At 39.9% G+C, this 22,479-nt stretch overlaps 1 protein-coding gene across 5 annotated transcripts in view; it reads right to left on the bottom strand.

Annotated features, from left to right (window-relative positions):
• Nucleotides 1-22,479, bottom strand: part of HDAC5 (histone deacetylase 5) — a 172,859-nt gene that overhangs the window by 45,585 nt on the left and 104,795 nt on the right. For all 5 annotated transcript variants that reach the window (XR_014028560.1, XM_081344405.1, XM_081344404.1 and 2 more), the window contains 4 exons: nt 20,957-21,087; nt 19,130-19,261; nt 16,706-16,818; nt 3,887-4,018 (listed from right to left, as the gene is read on the bottom strand). Coding sequence is in view for 4 of the 5 variants with exons in the window: in XM_081344405.1 (XP_081200531.1) it covers nt 3,887-4,018; nt 16,706-16,818; nt 19,130-19,261; nt 20,957-21,087 (508 nt within the window). In the remaining variant the exon portion in view is untranslated. The remainder of the gene's footprint in view (nt 1-3,886; nt 4,019-16,705; nt 16,819-19,129; nt 19,262-20,956; nt 21,088-22,479) is intronic.

Genomic DNA, 22,479 nt, shown 5'->3' with positions numbered 1-22,479 from the left:
TTGAACATTCTTTGGCACTGCCTTTCTTTGGAATTGGAATGTAAACTGATCTTTTCCAATCCTGTGGCCACTGTTGAGTTTTCCAAATTTGCTGGCAAATTGAGTGTAGCACTTTTACTGCATCATCTTTTAAGATTTTGAATAGCTCAGCTGGAATACTGTCACCTCCACTAGCTTTGTTGTTGCTCAGCTTTTCTAAGGCCCACTTCACTTCACATTCTAGGATGTCTGGCTCGAGGTCAGTGACCACCTCATTGTGATTATCAGGGATGTTAAGCTCCTTCTTGTGTAGTTCTTCTGTGTAATTTTGCCACCTCTTCTTAATCTCTTCTGCCTCTGTTAGGTCCCTGCCATTTTGGTCCTTTATCATGCCCATTTTTGCATGAAATGTTCCCTTCATCTCTCCAATTTTCTTGAAAAGATCTCTGGTCCTCCCTATTCTATTGTTTTCTTCTATTTCTTTGCACTGTTCATTTAAGAAGGCATTCTTATCTCTTTTAGCTATTCTCTGGAATTCTGCATTCAATTGGGCGTATCTTTCTTTTTCTCCCTTGCCTTTCGCTTCCCTCCATTCCTCAGCTATTTGCAAAGCTTCCTCAGATAGACATTTTGCTTTCTTGCATTTCTTTTTCTTTGGGATGGTTTTGGATGCTACCTGTTGTACAATGTTGCGAACCTCTGTCCATAGTTCTTCAGGCACTCTGTCTATCAAATCTAATTCCTTAAATCTATTTGTCACCTCTACTGTATATTCAACAGGGATATGATTTAATTTATACCTGAGTGGCCTAGTGCTTTTCCCTACTTTCTTCAGTTTAAGCCTAAACTTTGCAATGAGAAGCTCATGGTCTGAGCCACAGTCAGCTCCTGGTCTTGTTTTTACTGACTGTGTATAGCTTCTCCATCTTTGGCTGCAGAGCACATAGTCAATCTGATTTCTGTGTTGACCGTCTGGTGATGTCCATGTGTAGAGCCGTCTCTTGGGTTGTTGATAAAGAGTGTTTGCTATGACCATCGTATTCTCTTGACAAAATTCTATCAACCTGTGCCCTGCTTCATTTTGTACTCCAAGGCCAAACTTGCCTGTTATTCCGCTTATCTTTTGGCTTCCTACTTTAGCATTCTAATCCCCCATGATGATAAGGACATCATTTTTGGGTGTTAGTTCTATAAGGTGCTGTAGGGCTTCATAGAACCGGTCAATTTCATCCTCTTCAGCACTGGTGGTTGGGGCATAGACTTGGACTACTGTAATATTGAATGGTTTGCCTTGGATTCGAACTGATCATTCTGTCATTTTGAGGATTGTATCCCAGTATTGCTTTTCCTACTCTTTTATTGACTATGAAGGCTACTCCATTTCTTCTGAGGGATTCTTGCCCGCAGTAGTATACCTGATGGTCATCTGAATTAAATTCACCCATTTCTGTCCATTTTAGTTCACTGATACCTAAGATGTTGATGTTCAGTCTTGTCATCTCTTGTTTGACCACGTCCAGCTTTCCTTGATTCATGGATCTTACATTCCAGGTTCCTATGGAGAAAAAATCTTTACAGCATCGGACTTTCCTTTCACCACCAGACATATCCACAGTCCTTTCAGCTTTAGCCCAGTCACTTCATTCCTTCGGGCGCTACTAGTACTAGCCCTCTGCTCTTCCCCAGTAGCATATTGGATGCCTTCCGACCTGAGAGGCTCATCTTCCAGCGCCATATCATTTTGCCTTTTGGTACTGTCCATAGGGTTTTCATGGCAAAGATACTGGAGTGGTTTGCCATTTCCTTCTCCAGTGGATCACGTTTTGTCAGAACTCTCTGCTATGACCTGTCCATCTTGGGTAGCCCTGCACGGCATAGCTCATAGCTTCATTGAATTACGCAAGCCCCTTTGCCACGACAAGGCAGTAATCCATGAAGGGGTATCACTGGATACCCAATTTTAATTCCCAGCCACATCTATAGTTAATTAGATCCATTATCTCCCCTTATTTGATCTTTCTGCTTCTGCCATTTGCCTTGTACTTATTTCATATTGAAAGTAGAGTTCCATTCTACTTTTTGTAAAGCTCCATATGCACTAGTTGTAATTATAGTCATTTTATGAATAAGAACAGCAGCAGCAATAGAAAAACTCAAGTTCCAGAAACTTTACTGATTTGAAACAACATTTTCTTTCCCTTCTTTGTTAATTTAGGCTCCCCAAAGTCCTCCAAACTGATCTGATTTAAATGAGTTCTGAAATATAATGGTAGAATAATAGAATCCAGTGGACATATTTTGAGGCACAGTGATCTAGCACAAATTAACAGTCCACCATAAGATTACATTCAAATTCAAGACTAGACTAATTAATAGCGGTCTGGAGAGCTTGCTAGTTTCAGCTGAGCCTGGGTAGTCTGGAGCACAGACATAGCTATAAAGCCATTTGCTACTCTTGGAGGAGGAAAACAAATCACAGCAAAGAATAGTAGAACGTGAAATCTACCAGTGAGCTATTTCTAATTTCTGACACTGAAAATAGACAAGCTGTCAACTGGGCAAAACTGCCACAGGTCAGGTCCTGAGCCAAATGTGCTGCCTGTCATCAGAAAGAAGCAATAAATAGGACACAGTTTGGCATCAGCTGCTTGTTAGAAAAAAAACCCAGGGACCAGTAGTACTCTAAAAGCATAAAAAGGAAAGAAAGGAAAGGAAATTATACATAGCCAATGGTCTGGCTTACCAAGTATTAGGGCCTCTTCCATTGTACTAAAAAGAAATAAAATAGATCTGAAGCAAGGACTGGGTAGAGGCATTAATACAGAGATGCACAGATTGTGGCACTAGTTGCCCCCAAAAGCTGGAATGAAGTTTCTAAAAAATTTCCAAAAGTTACTCTCTCAAAATTGTAATTTTAAATATGTTAATTAGGGGAAATGACTGAATAAATGATTAAAATCTTGATATATTTTAAACTTTCATTTTGATTATGTTTAAGTTTTTAATTTGAAAAACATTGGAGCAAATCTCTTGCATGTCACCGAAGGTTTTTAGCATGCAGCTGGAGGCCAGAAGATTAATGAAGACTAAGAAAAAAATAATAACAATGTTAATATTGTGGTTGATGACTTATATGACTCTTATCCTCCTTCAAGCTATTCAGACTTCTAAGTGGACATAAAAATGGTTATTTACAGAAATTGTTCAGTAACTGATTAAACATAAAATGTGTAAAACTCACTATCACATGCTATTGCAGTGGCTGCTACCATAAATATAACTTCAAACTAGATGAATACATGGTAGGGAAAAAAATCTTTTCAACTGAACTCAACTCCTGGAATTATTTGGACACATCCATGTTGTTTTCTTGGCAACAATTGTCCCTGCTTCTTCTAGGATTTTTTTTTTCTTTTAACTTCCAAGTCTAGTTGACAACCCTGGTATTCTCTTCCCATCCCAGAACTAATCAAGCTTGATTCTGCTTAACGCCTGAGCCAATATAAAGTCCGACAGGCACTGCCACATACTGAAATGAACATAGAGCAGGAGGAAAACAGCTACGTGAACTATGAAAATGAACCTCGTGTTTTGAAATGTTGCTACATTTATATTAGTTACAAACCCATCAAAATAAACTTGCATCTACTTTTTAGATTTTCCCTTTCACAAGAATAGAACAATGCTTTAGTATGGCCACACTTAACATGTATGTGTTTGTGTGTGTGTGTGTGAGAGAGAAGAGATGAAACTTGTAAGGAAGGTTCTAGGAGGAACTCTTCTTTATTTATGGCCTATATATAGATTTCATTTACTTAATTTCAATATTTCATTTGTTTCATTTATTTGCTATATCCATATCTACAATTTCCATAAGGTTTTGGGTGAAGGGGGTAGCCGTACTCACATTGAGGTGTGAATTTGTGACTGTGACAGTTGCCTGGAGTCCTAAGGAGATATTGGGCAGTGATGGAGAAGTGTATAGACTGAGTTGGCTAGCTGATCCATCCAGAGTAACAGCTTGGTGTTGGGGCAACATCTATAGAAAAGGAAAAGAAGGATTAGGAACAAGAAAGAGGGAGCAGTAGATAAGATAATAGAGAAATAAGAATATGTAATGTATAGCAGGAAGAAAAAAACCTTGATATTCTCCCAACTCTTTAATATGATCTCAAATGGCTTGGGTCCGGGATATCTGAGGGAACACCTGCTGCCAGCATCAAGTTCCCTTCGTTGAGTGCGCTCCCACAGGGAGGGTCTTCTCAGGGTGCCGCCAGTAAAAGATTGGCGGCGGGTAACACCCAGGGGGAGGGCCTTCTCAGTGGGTGCGCCTGCCCTCTGGAACCAGCTGCCCGTGGAGCTTAGGACTGCCCCTGACCTCCGTTCATTCCGCCGGGACCTGAAGACCTGGCTCTTCGAGCTCTCTGGCCCAGGCTGAGAATTTTAATTTTAATTGGTTTTTTTTTACTTTTTCAGGGACTTTTGTAATTATTTTTAATTGTTTTTAACTTTTCTATTTCTTGTTTTAAATACCCTGTAAACCGCCCTGAGTCCTTCGGGAAAGGGCAGTATATAAATCCAATTAAATAAAAAAAAAATTAACAAGGCAAGACACAGCAGAGATCCTGGGATATAAAAGCCAAAAATAATTATTTTTCTTATTTTATATATATATATTATATCCAAGAAGCAAAAAAAATAAATAGCTGAGGGGTCAATGTCCCTGAATAATAGTCATTTAACATACATTCTGGAAATCTGGGGCTATGCTGGTCAGGAATTATGGGATTTATAAATCTAATACATCTAGCCAGGCAGAATTGATAAGACTGGTATAAGCATTTCCTTTTCAATTATTCTCTACTAATCAGAACAGATTTACATATGCTTGATAATATAAAATTAGCTCAATAAGAAATTAAAGTTGTGAGTTGTGATACCAAAAGTCATCAAGAAAACAAAGATTAACACTCCCCAACTCTTTTAGAGAAACTTTATCCACAAAGGAAATTAAATTCTGTGCCGAAATTGGACTGGATCAAATCTCTAAGACATATACAGCCATACAGCTGCGTTTCAAGGCAGCTGGGACTCTGAACTCGTAAATAAATATTCATTGCTTTATTTTTTGCTTTTAATCCTTTAGACACATGAAAGAAGACACAAGTTATATTCCTCCAAATATTTTGTCTATATCCTCATTTTGCATCAACTGATACCATCAAATTAGCCTACTTGGATTATTCATACAACTGCATCAGTAATGATGTGGGACTCCAGCAGATAAGAATAATTGTTTCAAAAGTATGTTATAAACTTATCATAGAAGATTACTACCTCTCTGCTAGTATTAGATTTTAATATCTTATCAGCTGGGCTGAACAACTATCAAAGATGCAACGAAGGCAGTTGTGGCTGACTCCATCTTCTTTCACCCTTATCCCTCTTCTCTACTGCAGTTGGCATGGTTGCATAGTATCTGCCACTAACACTGTAGATCTTTTCTTTTCCTTGGGTGCTACAAATACATTGATTTACCACTGTAAAGTGAATGATACACTGGTAGTAAATGATGGTGTCATTTTAAAGTTAAAATTACAACCATATATTTCAATTTGATGTAAGATAGAATGGAAGCCTTTCTTGCACATGCTCAGGCACAAATATATATAGGCATACATTTACTCTGTTTCAAAATGGTATACATTAACTGTATAATTGCATTGCAATATTCCCACATAGATTTGCTGTGTTCCTGGCTCAAGATAATGCTAGATATTTAAATAATTAAATTCCTCATAATTTTTTAAAAATCTCCCTAATAGGCCTATATCATGATGATGACATTATAAGCATATTTCAAGCAAGAAATGGGAGCTTGGAGCAATGGTATTGTTCTTTGCAATGTCCAAAAGCAGATCTGTCCACCAGGTGGTGCTTTGTTTTGTAACAATGGGAGAGCACTCTTCAGAAGAGCTGGGGAAAGAGACTGTCATGTTGAAGGTAATGATAGGTTCCTTCTGCACTGCAGCTCACCCCAGCCCAGCCCAGTGCAGTCCAGAAGAAGTCAAGGGGAAAAAAGTGAGAGAATGGAAATACCCACAGAATTTTCCCCACAGAAACAGGATAAACGCTAAGTGAAAATTAGCAGAGAATATCTAGCTTTGCTTTTTACAGACAAAACCATTTCTCTCTTCAGGGAGCTTTCAGGTTGTTACAAGAAACCTGGCGCTGTCCTTATAAATACTGCATAGAATCACATGTTCTCTTGGAAAAGAGAGTAAAAGCAATGTTTTTGTTCCACAGACATCCTATCACATTAAAAGCTTTTGTTGAAGAGAAATAGTCAACGTGTGAATTTGCCATTCTTCTTCATCTTTCCTAATGAGTCTCAGCCTTTCCTCTTGTTGCTGCCTTATCAGTTCTGGGGCTATATTGGCTCACGTATCTGGGCCTGATCCCATTTCAGGTTGGCCTTCCTGCTTTGACTTACGTTTAGGGTGGGCACCTGCTTCTTTTCTGTTTCAGTCTGTTCAGCTGGAGAAACTGCCCTTTCTATTTGACCCACATTAGCATGTTTAGTATATGCTGTGGTATTGGGTCTGGTTTCATCAGCCAGCATGATGTCTAATTTCTGCAAGGGCAAAGCTCCTTTCCTTTAAGAGCCATGCTGGTGCAGTGATTAGAAAGTGATTAGAATGCATTGCTCACTCCAGGACTTCGATTCTGAATGAGTTAAAGTTGACTCAGCCTTCCATCCTTCCGAGGTCAGTAAAATGAGGGCTCATGAGGGCTCCGATTGTTGTGGGCAATATTCTGACTCTGTAAACCACTTAAAGAGGGCTGTAAAGCACTATGAAGCGGTATATAAGTCTATTGCCGTTGCCCTCTTTCAACGATTGTTTTTCATACATGATGTTCTGGATCACTGCATTTTCAGCCAGGGCACCATCAGCCCAAGGTGCAAGCTACTCTCAGGCAGCCTGCCCATTCATAGTGGTTAATTGAGAAATTTGTATTATGTTATTACCTAAAAGAGAATTTTAATGAAATATACTGTAGATATAACTTCAAGAAAATTGTCTGAGATGTATAAAGTTACTTCAAACTTATTGAAAATGGTCATTCATTCATTCATTCATTCATTCATTCAATCAATCAATCAATCAATCAATCTATTTATTTATTTATTTATTTATTTATTTATTTATTTATTTAATTGATTTTATATACCGCCCTATTCCCGAAGGACTCAGGGCGGTTTATTATGTGTGGTGGACTTGTAAAAAAAGTCTGAAATTTCTAGAGTCAAATACATATAATAATACAAAGAATTGTAAACTCAAAAGTCCTTTTTTTCAAAAGGAAACTGGACTTCTTCCAGAGGAAGAAGAAAATGTTTCACTTCTCATCCTAGGAGCTTCATCAGTTCTGATGGTGGGGAGAATGGAAGGATAGGTTCTCATAGGATGGGGGGAGGTGGAAGGATTACATTTCTTTGTAGTCATTTGGTCATTAGCATTCTCTGAGAGCTGTTGAGGCCACTTGGGGACCTGAATCAGGGTGCAATTGGTTGTTGAATTTTCTTGGAACTGCTGTAAGGGCTGCATTATAAACTGGAGATAGTGTCTTATTCCTCCTCCTCCCGTTGAGGAAGAGGTATTTAATTCTAACCCTCTTTCAAACCAATGGTCCTCTCTGTTATGTCGTGGGTTCTGGTGAGCAGGAATGAAGACACACGGTTGGGTACAGAGAAACTCATTCTTTATTTCTTGATGGAACTGTACTCAGGCTTGGGCTGCACCCAGACCCAATATATAGCCAAGCCCTATGGTAGCAGCCAATAAGATTGAACCCGCGCTTGCCGCCGTAGGCTGACCAATTGTAGGCCCGGAGATGGCCTGTTTGGGTTGCTGGAGAGCCGTTAGCTCTCCAGCAACGCATGTGGTGTGGTACCCAAAAGCCCAGTACATAACACCCCTCCCTCCTAAGATCAAGCTATAAACCCCTTAATAAACTCGACAACAGCCAAGACTTATGAATCACTCCCATAACTAAAATACAAAATAACAAAATAATAATAAAAAAATAATGCTTATGAATTCACGGTGGCTAGAATGACATTACGCGACCTTTACAGACGTGCCATTGCAGTAGAGACTACAAGAGATTAAACAATGTCTCAATGAACATGCTTACAGGCAGTTTCAATTTCTGTAGGTAGTGGTACAATTGTCACACACTATACATCACTTTATTTTACAATATAGTCTGTAAGATATGCTGGAGGTTTGTGTGGCCTGGAGGAACGCCTTGGAGTCCCTCTCACTTTGTGGTCTACCAGCTTACCCGGTGGGCTGGGTAGACCCATGTTCCCATGTGCTCCATCATCCAGGGGAATTTAAACACTCTGGCTGGCCTCACCAAGTTGGCCTACCCCAGAGTCAGTCTGTTTTACAGAGTAGGCACAGTGGTTGCTGAGATTCGGCTGGCTCGCCTGGTCAGGGGTTCCATGTTGCACTTCTGAGCTTCCAGGTCCTTCCTCGGAATCAACTTCTGCTGAGAAGGGGAAACCCTGGTGGTTCTGGTGTGGGCTGGCTTGGGTGCCAGTTTGAGGACTTCGGGAGGGACTTATGCCACAGTCCTCTCTTAGTGACCGTTCGGGAAACCTCTTTCTAAGCTGGTCAATGTGTCTTCTGACCAGTCGCCCTCCCTCCAACCTCACTTCGTAAGATAGGGGTCCAGATGCCTTGGTCACCTGACCAGGAACCCATAAATTCCCTGGCCCATAGTTTCTGGCCCAAACCCAATCACCCATTTGCAGCCCCCTAGGGGGTTTTGGTCTAGAGCCTTCTGATACCACTCTGTCTGGATGCAACCTGTCCAGTTTAGTAATTAAACGTCTTCCCCAACGAAGCTCAGCAGGACTTTTACCTGTAGCAGTGCAGGGCGTAGAATGCTGGCAGAGCAAAAAATCTGCCAATCTGTGATGCCAGTCACCTGTGATTATACGTTTGAGTGCCTCCTTTGTTGTCCTCACCCTGCGTTTGGCTTGTCCATTCGAAGGATGAAACGGTGCAGACGTAGCATGTCTGATGAGGTTAGCTCTAAGAAAAGCCTGAAACTCAGCAGCAGTGAATTGAGCCCCATTATCAGAAACTAAAACGTCGGGCAACCCATGTGTTGCAAAGAGTTTTCTCAGCACCTGGATGGTCCTAGCAGTAGTCATATTAGGAACTGCAACTACTTCCTATCCACTACAGTTAGGAAAAGTTGTCCTTGAAAAGGCCCAGCGTAGTCTATGTGAACCCTGGACCAGGGTGTGTTGTTTCTTCCCATCTGTGAACTGGGGCCTGAGGCATTTCAGGCCATAGGTTGCTGGCAAGTATAGCAACCATGAACTTGATCCTCTACAGCCTTATCCAGGCCAGGCCACCAAAGGTAGCTTCTAGCTAAGGCTTTCATCCTTACAATGCCCGGATGGCCTTCGTGTAGAGTGTAAGACTGTCCCTCAATGAAGTGGGGATAATGACTCTGTTGCCCCATAAAATGCAGCCCTTCTGCGCAGACAACTCATGTCTCCTGACAAGATAACTTTGAAATTCAGAGCCTGGACTTTTTTCCAACCAGCCCGTGTATACCCATGACAACACTCTGCTCAGAATTTTATCTGTGGCAGTTTCAGCAGCAATATCCCCTGAGTGGAGGGGAAACTCAGGCAAGTCCTGAATGGACAATATTTTAGCAGCAGGAGCTGGATCAGGATCCATTAGTGGCAGTGGTAGTCTGCTGAGGGCATCCGCATGGCCCATTTCCTTCCCTGGTTTATGAATTAAGTTAAAATTGTATGCAGACAAAAATATAGACCACCTCAGCATTCTTGGAGATAGTATGTGGGGAGTTTGTTTGTCTGTTGTGAACAACGCCAAAAGGGGTTTGTGGTCAATGTAGACAGTGAAATCCCTGCTATATAAATAATCATGAAATTTCTTAACTCCAGCCACTATGGCCAAGGCTTCTTTATCAATCTGTGCATAATTGCGCTCAGCAGAGGATAAGGTCCTAGAATAAAACGCAATAGGAATCTGTTTCCCATTTTTCTCTATGTGGCTTAAGACTGCCCCCACCCCATAGGGAGATGCATCACATGCAAGTCATACAGGTTTAGACTCTATGTAATGAGTTACAGTGGACTTTCCTGATAGAAGGGCTTTCAAATCCTAGAAACTTTTTTCATGTAAGTTAGTCCACTTCCAAGGGGCTTTTTTATCAAGCAGCCTGTGGAGGGGCTCTGCTATCACAGCCTTATGAGGTGGGAATGTGTGATAAAAATTTAGGAGGCCCAAAAATGCTTCCAGCTCTCCCTTTGATCTAGGCCTTGGAGCCATTTTGATGGCCTTCACTTTTGAATCAGCGGGGTGAATTCCATTAGCATCGATACGGAACCCCAAGAATTCCGTTGATGAGACCCCAATACTACATTTGTTTTTCTTTAATGGCCCACATCACGGAGCCTCTGCAAAACAGCCCTGAGCCTATTGGCCAACACTTCTGGGGATTCCCCGGCTATGAGAACATCATCAAAATAGGGGCAGACACTCTGAATACCCTTAAGAATGCGTTCCATAATCCCTTGGAAAATACCCGGTGCAACACTGACACCAAACTGCAAGCGCTTGACTTTGAATGCCCCTCTGTGAGTCACTATTGTTTGAGCCGCGGCTGTGGCCTCGTCAACCGGCTATTGCTGATACGCCTGCACTAAATCAAGTTTAGCAAAAATGGTTGCCCCTTGCAAAGAGGCTAAAATGTGGCTGGCTACAGGAACCGGATAAGCGTGACTTCCGGATGGTAAGGCGTCGCCGGAGGCAGCCATTCTTAGGCTGTCAGCCCCGCAGCTCCATAGAGCCGCCGAAAACAGTGCCGATCAGCTGTTTTGGTGGCTCGGAAGCCCCCTCCTCGGGAGAAGAGGAGGGGGTGAGCGCCCAGGTAGGAGTAGAGCTCTCCGGGGCCGCCAGAACTTAAAGTTTTGGTGGCTGAAGGATTGAGCCCCCCCCCCCCGAAGCCTGGGCATGCTCCGGACTGCGAGGCGCTTCTGCTCCGGGCTTTTTGGAGCAGAACAAGGCGTCCGCAACCATCCCTGCTAGCAAGAAAGAACTTTGGAGAACGAGGATGCAGGCAGAGCGATACAGGAGATTCAGGTGAAAGTGGTTTTTTGATCTTTAACTCAATGGACTTTGCTGAGCTTGAATGTGGAAGTGCGTAGCAGACAATAGTGGGTGAAAATGGCGGCTACATCTCCTAAAGTTCCTGCTCTGGTGCAGCAGTCTTTGTTGCAAGCCTTATTGCCCCCTGCACCCGTATTTGCACCAGCCCTTACAGTTAAAGATTTGCAGAATGTGATGCAAGAGATTATGGAAAAGCAATTGCAACAATTTGCTGAGATAATGGATAAAAAGCTGGAGGAGAAGTTAACAGAAAAACTAGCTGAGGTTATGGATGAAAAGATTACAGAGAAACTAACAGAAATAAGAGCAGACATTTTATCTGCATTTCAAGGCATGGCTATATGTATTGAGAATTTGGATGAAAGAGTGGAAGATCTCAGTCAAAATAATACTAGATTAGAAGTAAAAATGACAGAAACCGAAAATGTGGTGGAGAAAATTGATTATGATTTGACTTTGGTACAGTATTATCAGATGGAGTTTGCCGTGAGAATCAGAGGCTTAAAAGAAGATTCTAAAGAAAATTTGAAGAAAATAGTTTCTGAGGCTCTGGAAGGGGTGCTGGGGCGACCAGCAGATGAAATAATGGAAGATATAGATAAAATTTTCCGTGTTAATTCGTGGATTGCAAGACAAAGGAAATTACCCAGAGATGTGGTGGTTTACTTTACAAAGAGAGCGATTAGAAATGAGGTTATTCAAGCCTCCTACAATACTGAATTTGTAATTGCTGAGCAAGAAGTCTTGATTTTAAAAGAGATCCCTCCAAGAATTTTAAGTAGAAGGAAGGAATTTGCTTTTTTGACACAAGAATTAAGACGACGTGATAGTAAGTTCAGATGGGAGATACCAGTGGGTATGGTGGTGACCTATGAAAGTATGAGGCTTCGTCTTACTAAGGTGATACAGGCACATGATTTTTATAGTAATGTTTTAAAAGCAGCCCCCATACCACTTTTGGAATCTACAAAGAAGAAAGGTCAGGGAGAGTCTCAACGACACAGAGAGAATCTACAAGGTGCTGAAGGAACAATGCAGACAGATGAGAAAGTTACAGGAGTGGATCAAATTTCAGTGTCACCGGAGGAGGCCAGAAATTGGAGGAGGCGTGCTGCTTCTAGACGAATGAGACGAGCCTGAAGGTCTAGTTGTAGAACTGAAGGAGATAATAATGCAATAAGGATCATAAAAGGTGGTTTTAGAAGAGTAAACGGGAATTGAAATTGTTAAAAGGGTTAAATATTTGGGGATATATTTTTCACCCTCAAATGTAGAGTTATATAAAATAATTATGTTTTGTAATATTTTATGTTGTTTTAATTTTAAGATAATTATGAAAACTTAATTGGGAAGAATTGTAGTAGTGCTTACTGAAATTTTGAAGGTCATGATTTGCTATTTGGTTGGTATGTATATCTATTGTGTTATAAGAAGGTGGATAATGTGTTTAAGGTATATATTTTATGATATGCTCTGTTGCGAGTTTGGGAAAAAGTATAGATGAGAGTTAACTTGTAAGCTACTTTTATGGGCAATAATGAAACGTAATAGAAAATATAAAAATGATGTGATTACATATAAAAAAAAATTTAAGTTTGGAAAGTAATGTATGGTACTTGAAGCTGTATAATACATTAAGAGAAGGAAAGATTGTATAAACTTGGTTTTAGTATGGAAAATTAAAGACCAGGTGGAAAGAAGAATAGAAAATTGTTTTTTTAATGATTGATGTAAATTTGTTTTGTCTGTAATTGTTTTTATTGGGCACTTTTATTGATACTATTGTTGTGGATATCAAGCGGATGTTGAATTTAACTACGGCAGTAAGACTTTTAGTGCAATATTGGAAGAAGGAAGAACTGCCGATTATAGAAGAATGGACTGTAAAAGTTCCCAACTTGGAGGATATGGCAAAGACTTTAGTGTACTTGAAAGACTATTTGCAACAGAGAGATACTGTGGAGTAAATATGGGACTAAAAAGTATTATCCAGCATTTGAATAATTATTGATGTGATATTTATACTGTTTGGAGTTAATTTATATGAGTTAAAGTGCGATAGTTTTAATAGTTTATGATTGTTTGCATAAGGTAGATTATGATTGTTTGTATTCTTATACCCTGTATTTAGCTCTGGGAAGTCAGGGAGGGGGGAGGGGGAAGGGAGGGAGGGGTTGGGGAGGGTTGGGGAGTGGGAAGGGGGTGGGGTAGAGGGGAGGGGGTTGGGAGGGGTTTTGTTTTGTTTTGTTAAAGATAAAATGTACTGTAAAACTTTTTAATAAAAAAAAAGGAACCGGATAAGCGTGTTGGTTAAGGGACTTATTTAATGTGCATTTATAATCTGCGCAAATGCGAACTTCCCCGTTGGATTTCAAGGGGGTGACAATAGGAGTTTCCCACTCCCCCCCATAAACATGTTGTAATATGTCCTGTTCTATTAACTTATCGCTTTCAGAATCGATTTTGGGCTTTAGGGCAAAGGGGACCCTGCAAGGCTTAATCCTAATTGGCACAACATTAGGATCTAACTTAAATGAAATTGGCGGGCCAGTGTACGTTCCCAGGGTTGACTCAAAAACATCCGCATATTCCTCACAAACAGTCATGAGGTCTACTGTTTGTGTACGATTAATGCCTGTAATTTGAATGCCTAAAGCATCAAACCAATCAAGTCCAATAAGACTCGTTCTTTGGCCCTCTACTACTACGACATCCAGGTGCCCCCAAAACCCTTTAAATTTTACCAATAATGTGGCTTCACCCTTAACTTTAACGTGAGCGTTCTGAAAATCTGTTAAAATAATATCTGAGGGCCTTAGTTTAGCCCAGTGGTTACTGTACCTACAAACAAAGTTGAATGTGTCTTGCGAAAATGATTGATACTGCCGAGCCGGAGTCCAACTCCATCTTACATGGAACTCCTTGTAGCTCTATCGAGAGCTTGAATTTAGGCTTGAGGGGACGACGAGCCCCAGTGCGGCAAACGCTCCTCTGACTTCTGAAGAACCCCACACTAACTGGACCCTGGGCCCCAGTACCTCTCCTAGTCGGTTCCTCCAACTGGTGTTTGGGTGGCCTGTCTCTCTGGTGGGCTCTTCAAACCACCACGATGTGGCCGGTCCTTCCGCGAGCTCTACATGTGGCCAAGCGAAATCTGCATCTGGCGTGAAGATGGTTGCCTCCGCACCCCTTACATCTTGGTAAGAGAACTGCCTTGTAATCGTTGTCTCAGTGGTTTCCGCGGTTTTGCGCGTTTGGTTGCCTCTGGAGCTTGTTGATTTCGGGTTCTTCATCTTCTGACAATTCTCCGATGCATCTGGTGACCTCAAGATGGACGGAATCTTCAGCCCTTGAAGGTTTGGTGGGCTGCACTGTCTGTACTGCACCCCCGGCGGCTTTGTCAGCCATGACCTCGTCCTATGCCTCGGAGAATGTGAGATCTAGCAAACAGTCTCTGCTGAAGGGTTCTGTCTCGAAGGCCACAGATGAGTCAGTCTTTCAGTCGTTCCTCTAAGTTTGAGAATTTGCAAAGGTGTGCAGCCTGCCTTAGGCCCACGATAAGCTCTGAAGCTGTCTCACCGGATAACTGCACTCTTCGGTCGAACTTAAGCGCCATGCCATCTCTGACATCTTGGGCTGAAAATGTCCAGTCAGCTTCTTCTTAATGTCTGCAAATGATACTGCTTCGATGGGCGTCAGCACAAAAAGGGGTTCTGCTAGGTCGAAGACTGCTGGTCCACACATACACAGCAACGTGGCGGCTTTTAGACCTTCCTCTGCAATTTGGTTTGCCCACAGGTAGTTCTCCACTTGCGAGAGGTAAGACGGCCATTCTTCTGGATCTTTTACGTCGAACTCTCTGAGCTTGCCGATCTTTGGCATCTTTCCTCAATTCCTGCGTTCTTGGATCCTGCTTCTTGGGCTCAGGGAATGGGTCCACTGAGCACGCGGCCGCTAGTGTAGCTTAACTAGCCAGCCTGGGGGGGGGGGGAAATGCCTCTTCCCTCCAGCGTGTATTGCCGTCCCCTCAATAACTTCAGCTCTTTTAAACAGTGAAGCAGGATCCCACCTTCATCGCCACTGTTATGTCATGGGTTCTGGTGAGCAGGAATGAAGACACACAGTTGGGTACAGAGAAACTCATTCTTTATTTCTTGATGGAACTGTACTCAGGCTTGGGCTGCACCCAGACCCAATATATAGCCAAGCCCTATGGTAGCAGCCAATAAGATTGAACCCACGCTTGCCGCCTTAGGCTGACCAATTGCAGGCCCAGAGACGGCCTGTCTGGGTTGCTGGAGAGCCGTTAGCTCTCCAGCAACGCACGTGGTGTGGTATCCAAAAGCCCAGTACATAACACTCTCTATCCAAAATGTGGTCTTTGCTGTCTTCAAAAGTGTTTTTCAAATGCAGATGGACTGCTGAATCTTGTCCTGATGGATTTGATCTTCTGTGTTGTGCCACGTGCTTGTGAATTGGTTGTTTTGTTTCATCAATGTACAGATCTGCATACTTATCCCTGATATATTAATTGTATATATCACACTGCTCAGTTTGTGTCTGGATATTTTATCCTTGGGTTGGACAAGCTTCTGCCTTAGTGTATTCCTGGCTTTAAAGTGAACATATATGTTGTGTTGAACTGAACATGTGAACATGTATGTTGTATTGAATGTTGTGTTGAACTGAAACCAGAACACAACAACATGGAAAACATGAAATCAGAACTTTTCTTGCTAGAATTAATTGACAGTCAAGTAGAAAAGAGCCATGGAAGATTATTTTTATATATAATTACTGCTACAAGACTATTACATGCACGAAAATAGAAATGCTCTGAAATACCCACAGCAAAGGGATGGCTGGTGAAGACAGAATTAGTGGAGATGGTAAATTTAACTTTTTTGATTAAAGATCAATAATTATATTTATCAATAACTGGAAAATCCTTATATACATTTTAATGAAAAAAGAAAAAAATGACTTATGGGTTTGAGGATCGGTATGGGTGGACTATGGCAAGAAGGAAATTATAATGTAACATTAGATAGAGAGTAAAATATAAGTTCATTTATAACTTAAAAAGATTGAAGCTGCTTTTTAATATATTTTTTCAATTTCTTTTTCTATTTTCTTTGTTTCAAATATTTGTACTGTTTTTATCTTGTTAAAATTATTTAATAAAAATTAAACACATATGTGGAGAGAGAGAGAGAGAGAGAGAGAGAACGCACACACGTATATGCTTGGAAAGCAAGTAAGAGATGTTTTACCCCATTGCTATTTCACATTTAATCTGTGAAGCTAAAATAGTGACAGGCCAAGTCTACTGGAGAGCCCCAGATAAGCGCAGCCATCTGAGCCCTGGTCTCTTTGCCCCAAACCCAACACACTGTTGTTCAAAGCAACAAATTGTGGGCAAAATATGTACAGATAGACAAGAAAAGAGACAAAGCAGCATATCACAGCAAGTAGCAACACTCTTTCACTAGGCTTACCTCAGAATGTATGTTAGGCACTGACCCAGTAAGCCCATTTTCTGTGATGGCGCTGTTGGAGCTATTTGGGGAACTTGGGCCAGATCCAGGAGCACTGCTGCACATTGAAGACACTGCAATGAAAGGGAGGAAATTGTCACCATGTTAGTTTTCCACTGAATTAAGAGGCTCTTGTGCCCGAGTAGGCTTTTGAAAATTTCCCTTTTTATTTTGAAGCAGAATCAAGTTTCAATTCACATGGTAGCAAAGAAATATTGGAAAAATATATGTTAAAAAGATAAAATTCAGTTGTTGGTGTGGTTTTCCTTTCTAACAGAACAAAGCACCAAAGAATGTTAACATGCAATAAAGGAATATCATGTTACAGAACATACAATTTACACAAGCTGCATAAAAAAATCCCTAGCATTTCCATGTTTTTAGTTCACAGGGCTATTAACTGAACAGCTGTCTCAACTGTCTCACTTATTCCAAACGATATTTGCTCAGTCTTCTTTTATAAGATTTACTGAAATGAAAGGATATCATTATAGAATTTCAGTGATTAATGATTCCCAATTTTCCCTGAATACGTATACATTTGGTTGAAGATATTCTTAGTTTCTTTCTAACAGTTTTCAATGAACTGGTGAGGAAATAGTTCTTTTCACTAATAATTGAGAAGCTTGCAGGTAGCTATTTACCAGATAGTTTCCTGAAACCATATCAATCTGTAAACTGACTATTGCTTCCCTTTGTGATTTTCTAATCAAAATGTTATTTCCTTGTTTTATCAGAATTGATAAAAAGAGAAGGATGCAAGGCATGATTCCACCACACAGAAAGGAAGGCTCCTAGCTTTGTCTTTGACAATTCAAATTCATCTTTCTATTCATCTTCCTTCTCATGAGAAGGAAGGACTCACTGGAGAAGAGCCTAATGCTGGGAAAGATTGAGGGCACTAGAAGAAGGGGACGACAGAGAATGAGGTGGCTGGATGGAGTCACTGAAGCAGTAGGCGTGAGCTTAAATGGACTCCAGAAGATGGTAGAAAACAGGAAGGCCTGGAGGAACGTTGTCCATAGGGTCGCGATGGGTCGGACACGACTTCGCAGCTAACAACAATAACAATATTAATTATAAATACAGAAGTGAAACAAAGAGAACTCTAGTTTCCAAGAAGGAGCCTCAGGTTGCTAAGAGCTCAAATGTCAATTTTCTATACTCCCCCTTTTCCCAATTAAAATAAAAATTTCTTCAGTGTTCTTCTATAACTTAAATGGCCACCCAATAAATGGCCAAGTTAAATGGCCACCCAATAAATTACTACTATTAACATTATCAGTGAAACATCTAAAATGAATGCATCACATATATATTTATTTATTCCTGAGCTTTTTCAATCTGCTCTTAGGTTCACCAAATCTCTCCTCTTAGATTGTAATATATTTAAGAAGTCTTTGAATAATTATCACTTTATTGATAATGTTATCATACTATTGGGTCAAGATTAAACTAAAAATATTCCGACATTTCTTCCTCTTTCATGTTTTTTAAAAAGAAACGCTATAATTCTCATAACATTCATATTCTCTGGCCTGAGTTATTGTGCTCCCTTTTCACTAGATTTCTAGTCATATACAAATTCATGATGCAATAATATATAAGTAATAAAATTTATTTAGTATTAGTTAGTGCTATTAGTTATTTAGTATTAGTTAGTGCTATGTTGGAATTTGATAGCAAGTTTGTCAGGGAGACCAAGGACTGGATGCATGACACAGTACAGGAATTTAGCCATGGTTAATATGATTTCAAATTTGTTTTTGAGCCTCATTAATATCTCTAATATACCTGTAGAAATCTATAAAGTGAAAAATAAAATAAAAATGGCAGAAAAATAAACTGGAACTAGCCAAACGAACAAAAAATATTGTAATTATTTCAATAATTAATTCAAATTTGATTCTAGCTTTCTCACCAATTAATGTTTAAAATAAAAACATGGTTTCATGTGATCTCAACATAATTTGAGCAGAGTGCTCTCAGCTAAGCTATCACAGATCAATGAATGTAGTTTAAAACAGAAAGCTCCATCTTTCAAGCAGAAAAGAGAGAGGAAAGTGAGGGAAAATTATACAGGGCTCTCTATAGATTTTTCTTTAGGAAAACATGGCTTTACAATTACATTTCGACAAATGATGGGTTTTATCTGTTTTGCCAAATTTCTTCCTTCAATTGCAATGTTTTGATTCTACTATCCTGTTTCATCAACCACTTTGTAGCACACAGAGTATACCAGTATATACTTTTAATTTTTAATCAGTTTTTTCTCTCCCTTCTTGATATACTCAGGGAGAGGACTGAGGAATGAAATGTTTCATCCACTTTTTTTTAAAAAAGCAAATGATACTTGAACGTAGCTGGGCTAACGTCCTCTCTTACCTGTGATTTCAATTGCTCGTTTTTTGAAGGTGCTGATAACTGTCCCATCTTTCCTCCGCAGCAGAGGACTGCTTCTTCTCTCTGCCACTTTCTGTTTTAATCGTGAGCGCACTTTTAAATTGGGTTCTGAGGCTGAAAGGAAGAGGCAGGCAAGAATGAAAATTAAGGTGGTCAGTATTCAACTGAAATGGACAGACTTAGGCAAGGAAGCAAATTGTGGCAAGGAGAAGCTAACTGCATCTACATTTATCAGATCAATCATATTGCTTCAAGAAAGACTGAGCTTTTATAAATATATTTATTCTGCATTTCTGAAACATAACAATAAAACACTCAGTCCCAATACAATGTCTTCTAGTTCTACCAAATGCCAGCCAGGACAGTTAAATGTCAAAGCCCATGATATTTGGACTCAGGATGACTCCATTAAGAAATAATAGAATCTGAGCAAAAGACATATTCTTCTTTTTTAGCAACACAGATATCCAGCACTGATAGGGCCTCTGTAGGTAGATGCAGCTTATTTTCACTTATCTATCCTCTTCTGCCTGATAAAACCCTCCGCCTCCACCCAGGATGCCAATTTAGATTAATTTGCTCCTTGAAATCTGGAAGATATTCTACATAGACAACCTTTTTCTATTCAGCTTCTACGTCTTTATAAAAGCGTAAGTGGAGTCCTGCTGGATCAAGCTTATGATCCATTTAGTCCATCCATAGCTATGCAGACGCAATCATAAACAAAGACAGAATTGTTGACTTCCCCTAGTGCTAGCAGATGTCTGGGATTAAGGAAGTAGTAAATAGCTACTAGGACTAGTAGCCACGGGGACTAGCAGCCATGGATAGCTGCTGATCTTTCATAAATTTGTTCAGTCCCCTTTGAAAACTTATCATCTGATAGCTGCAAATTCCATGGTTTCACTAAACACCATTTCTATATGTCCTTTGAAAGTATATATTCAATCAGACAATGGCAAATAGACTACTACCTTTTGTTCAGATCCTATCATTTTAGAGACTGTAACACAGAAATTGGCCAGTTTCTCTGCATTACCTTTTGAAGAACCCAATTCTTTCAAACTATATATTTTTTATTTGTAACCAAGAAGTTGACAAGGTTTGAATAACCAAAAATACACCTAACAGACTGGAGGTAGGGAGAACAATGGGGAGAACCACTTGATATAATTAATAGCTCCTCCAGTCAAAAAGTTGAAGAGGTGATGAACAAGATTCTTTACTGACTTAAGTCCTTAGATACATGCTGCCAGTCACTAAGTTAGGAAGACAAACAGTCAGACTTGGCATAAGGCAACTTCCTATGTTCCTAAAATTTCCTGATTTCACATAGCTGCTGGGCTGCTTTTTTCCCCCATGTAGTTTGACTGTAAAAAAAAGTTTTTACAAAAGCCAGCTGAGCTGTTATACAATTAGCATCTAAACAGCTGATTTCTTGCAAGGGAGCAATGATTGCATCTAAAAATAGACTGTTTTGTGAAGCCAGTCTTCATAGTACATTTATCCAGTGCTCTACTGTAAATTTAGAATTCATGTCATAATATTTTAGCAGAATGAGGATTTAGTATGTGAGCTTGATTTTCAGTCAGAAGTTGGGTTTTTCACATTGTAAATGCATTATTTTATAACATACTTGTAATTAATATTCCTTTCTAATTTGTAATCTGATTTAATCAGATTAAATCAATTTTTCTTTCCTTTGGTCTGTCAGCACTAGCCACTGTCTTTACAAGTACATTTAAGTTGCAGAAAAGCCATGCAAACTGACCCCTTTTGTTTATTCTTCAACTATAGATCTTTACTAACCAGTTTTCCGGAGTGGAAAGTCATCTCTGCTATCATAAGTGCCAAGTAAAGGTAGTTTGCAAGAGGCTGGTGTTCCCGGGCTGCCTGTCTGGGGAGGGGAACTCTGGTCCAATGAGGTATGATGAGCCCCCCTGCACAAATCAGAAAAAATATGTCCAGATTTATTAAGAAAATTTATATAGCTGCCCAACTCACTTTGATGACTCTGGGTAGCTTACAAAGAAAAACCAATAATTCCACAGTCATCAAGATTTAAATCAAGATAGTTATGCTTGTACACTAATTAGCATACAAGTAGTCCTCGCTTACTAACTGCTTCGTTTAGCAAACATGCAAACTTCCAACAGTGTAAAAAAACAGCTTTGTAATCAATCTTCAAATTTATGAGTTGCAGCACCCCACAATCACATGGTCATCATTTGTGCACTTTGCAACAGAAATAATGAAGAATGTGGAAGTAAAATTATAAGCCAGTCAATGATCGTCTACATAGTGACCATTGCACTTAGCAACGGAATTACTCATACAATTTTGGTAGCTAAGCAAAGACTACCTCTGCTTCTTCCGAAAGTATCCTTCTGCTTTCTCCATTCGTATTGGATTGCATTTTTACTTTATAGTTACTTGGCATTTCTTTAAATTTCATTGAATGAAAACGGCAACCAGAGTATATTCAGTAGTCAAAGGCCACTCGTACAGATGGATTCAGTTATCATTCATTTCTTGTTTTTTCTGTACAGCCTGAAATTCTTCTACCTTTCCATTCAGCTTTGGTGACATTTTTTTTTAATCCCATTTATATCCCGCCCTTCTCCGAAGACTCAGGGCGGCTTACAATCTAAGAAGCACAAATCAATGTGCTTAGCAATAGCCTGTAATACCAGAAAGCTACCAGTATGAGATGAAAATGGTACCATGATTCTTAAATTTGTAAAGAATGAAGGAAAAAGGAAGATTGGAAGGAAGATCACAGTAATCTTTATCTTCTCCTTTTCCCCTTTTGGCTGGAGAATGATCACTGATTTAGTATAGTAATACTGATCTTCAACCCAAAATTTAACTGGTTATTTGATCAATATTAATACCATTTCATCGAGCAACATATTGTATCCATTTGTCATTAAAGCTTAGACCACTATACCAAATTCAGTCTTCTGTATGGCCTTTTCTGTAAAGCAGAAATTCAAAGAAAAAATTCTGATAGCTACTTGATAGTAGAAGCATGAAAATAAGTATAGGCTTAACTGGGTAAGACTGAAAAGATTTAGTGATATTTCCAGTAAAACTGCTCGTTTCCTTGAGAAATGGATTTGACCAGATGCTATACAAATTAGACAAAGATGTACTATTGTTATGAACAGAAAAGGAAGGAGAAACTGTCTCACGCTTCCAGTTCCCCCACGATTCATTATCCAAAAATAGAATTTGCTTTTGCATGCACAGACACAAACATATACACACACAGAAACACACAAGCTGGCATACTGGTGAGGGAACTGTGAAATTGCTATTTTGAGCAAAAT

Source organism: Vipera berus (assembly GCF_964194415.1).
Source record: "Vipera berus genome assembly, chromosome: Z".
NCBI classification, from domain to species: Eukaryota; Metazoa; Chordata; class Lepidosauria; order Squamata; family Viperidae; genus Vipera; species Vipera berus.
The sequence above is the reverse complement of the archived record's forward strand: the minus strand, read 5'-3'. Positions and strand labels throughout refer to the sequence as shown.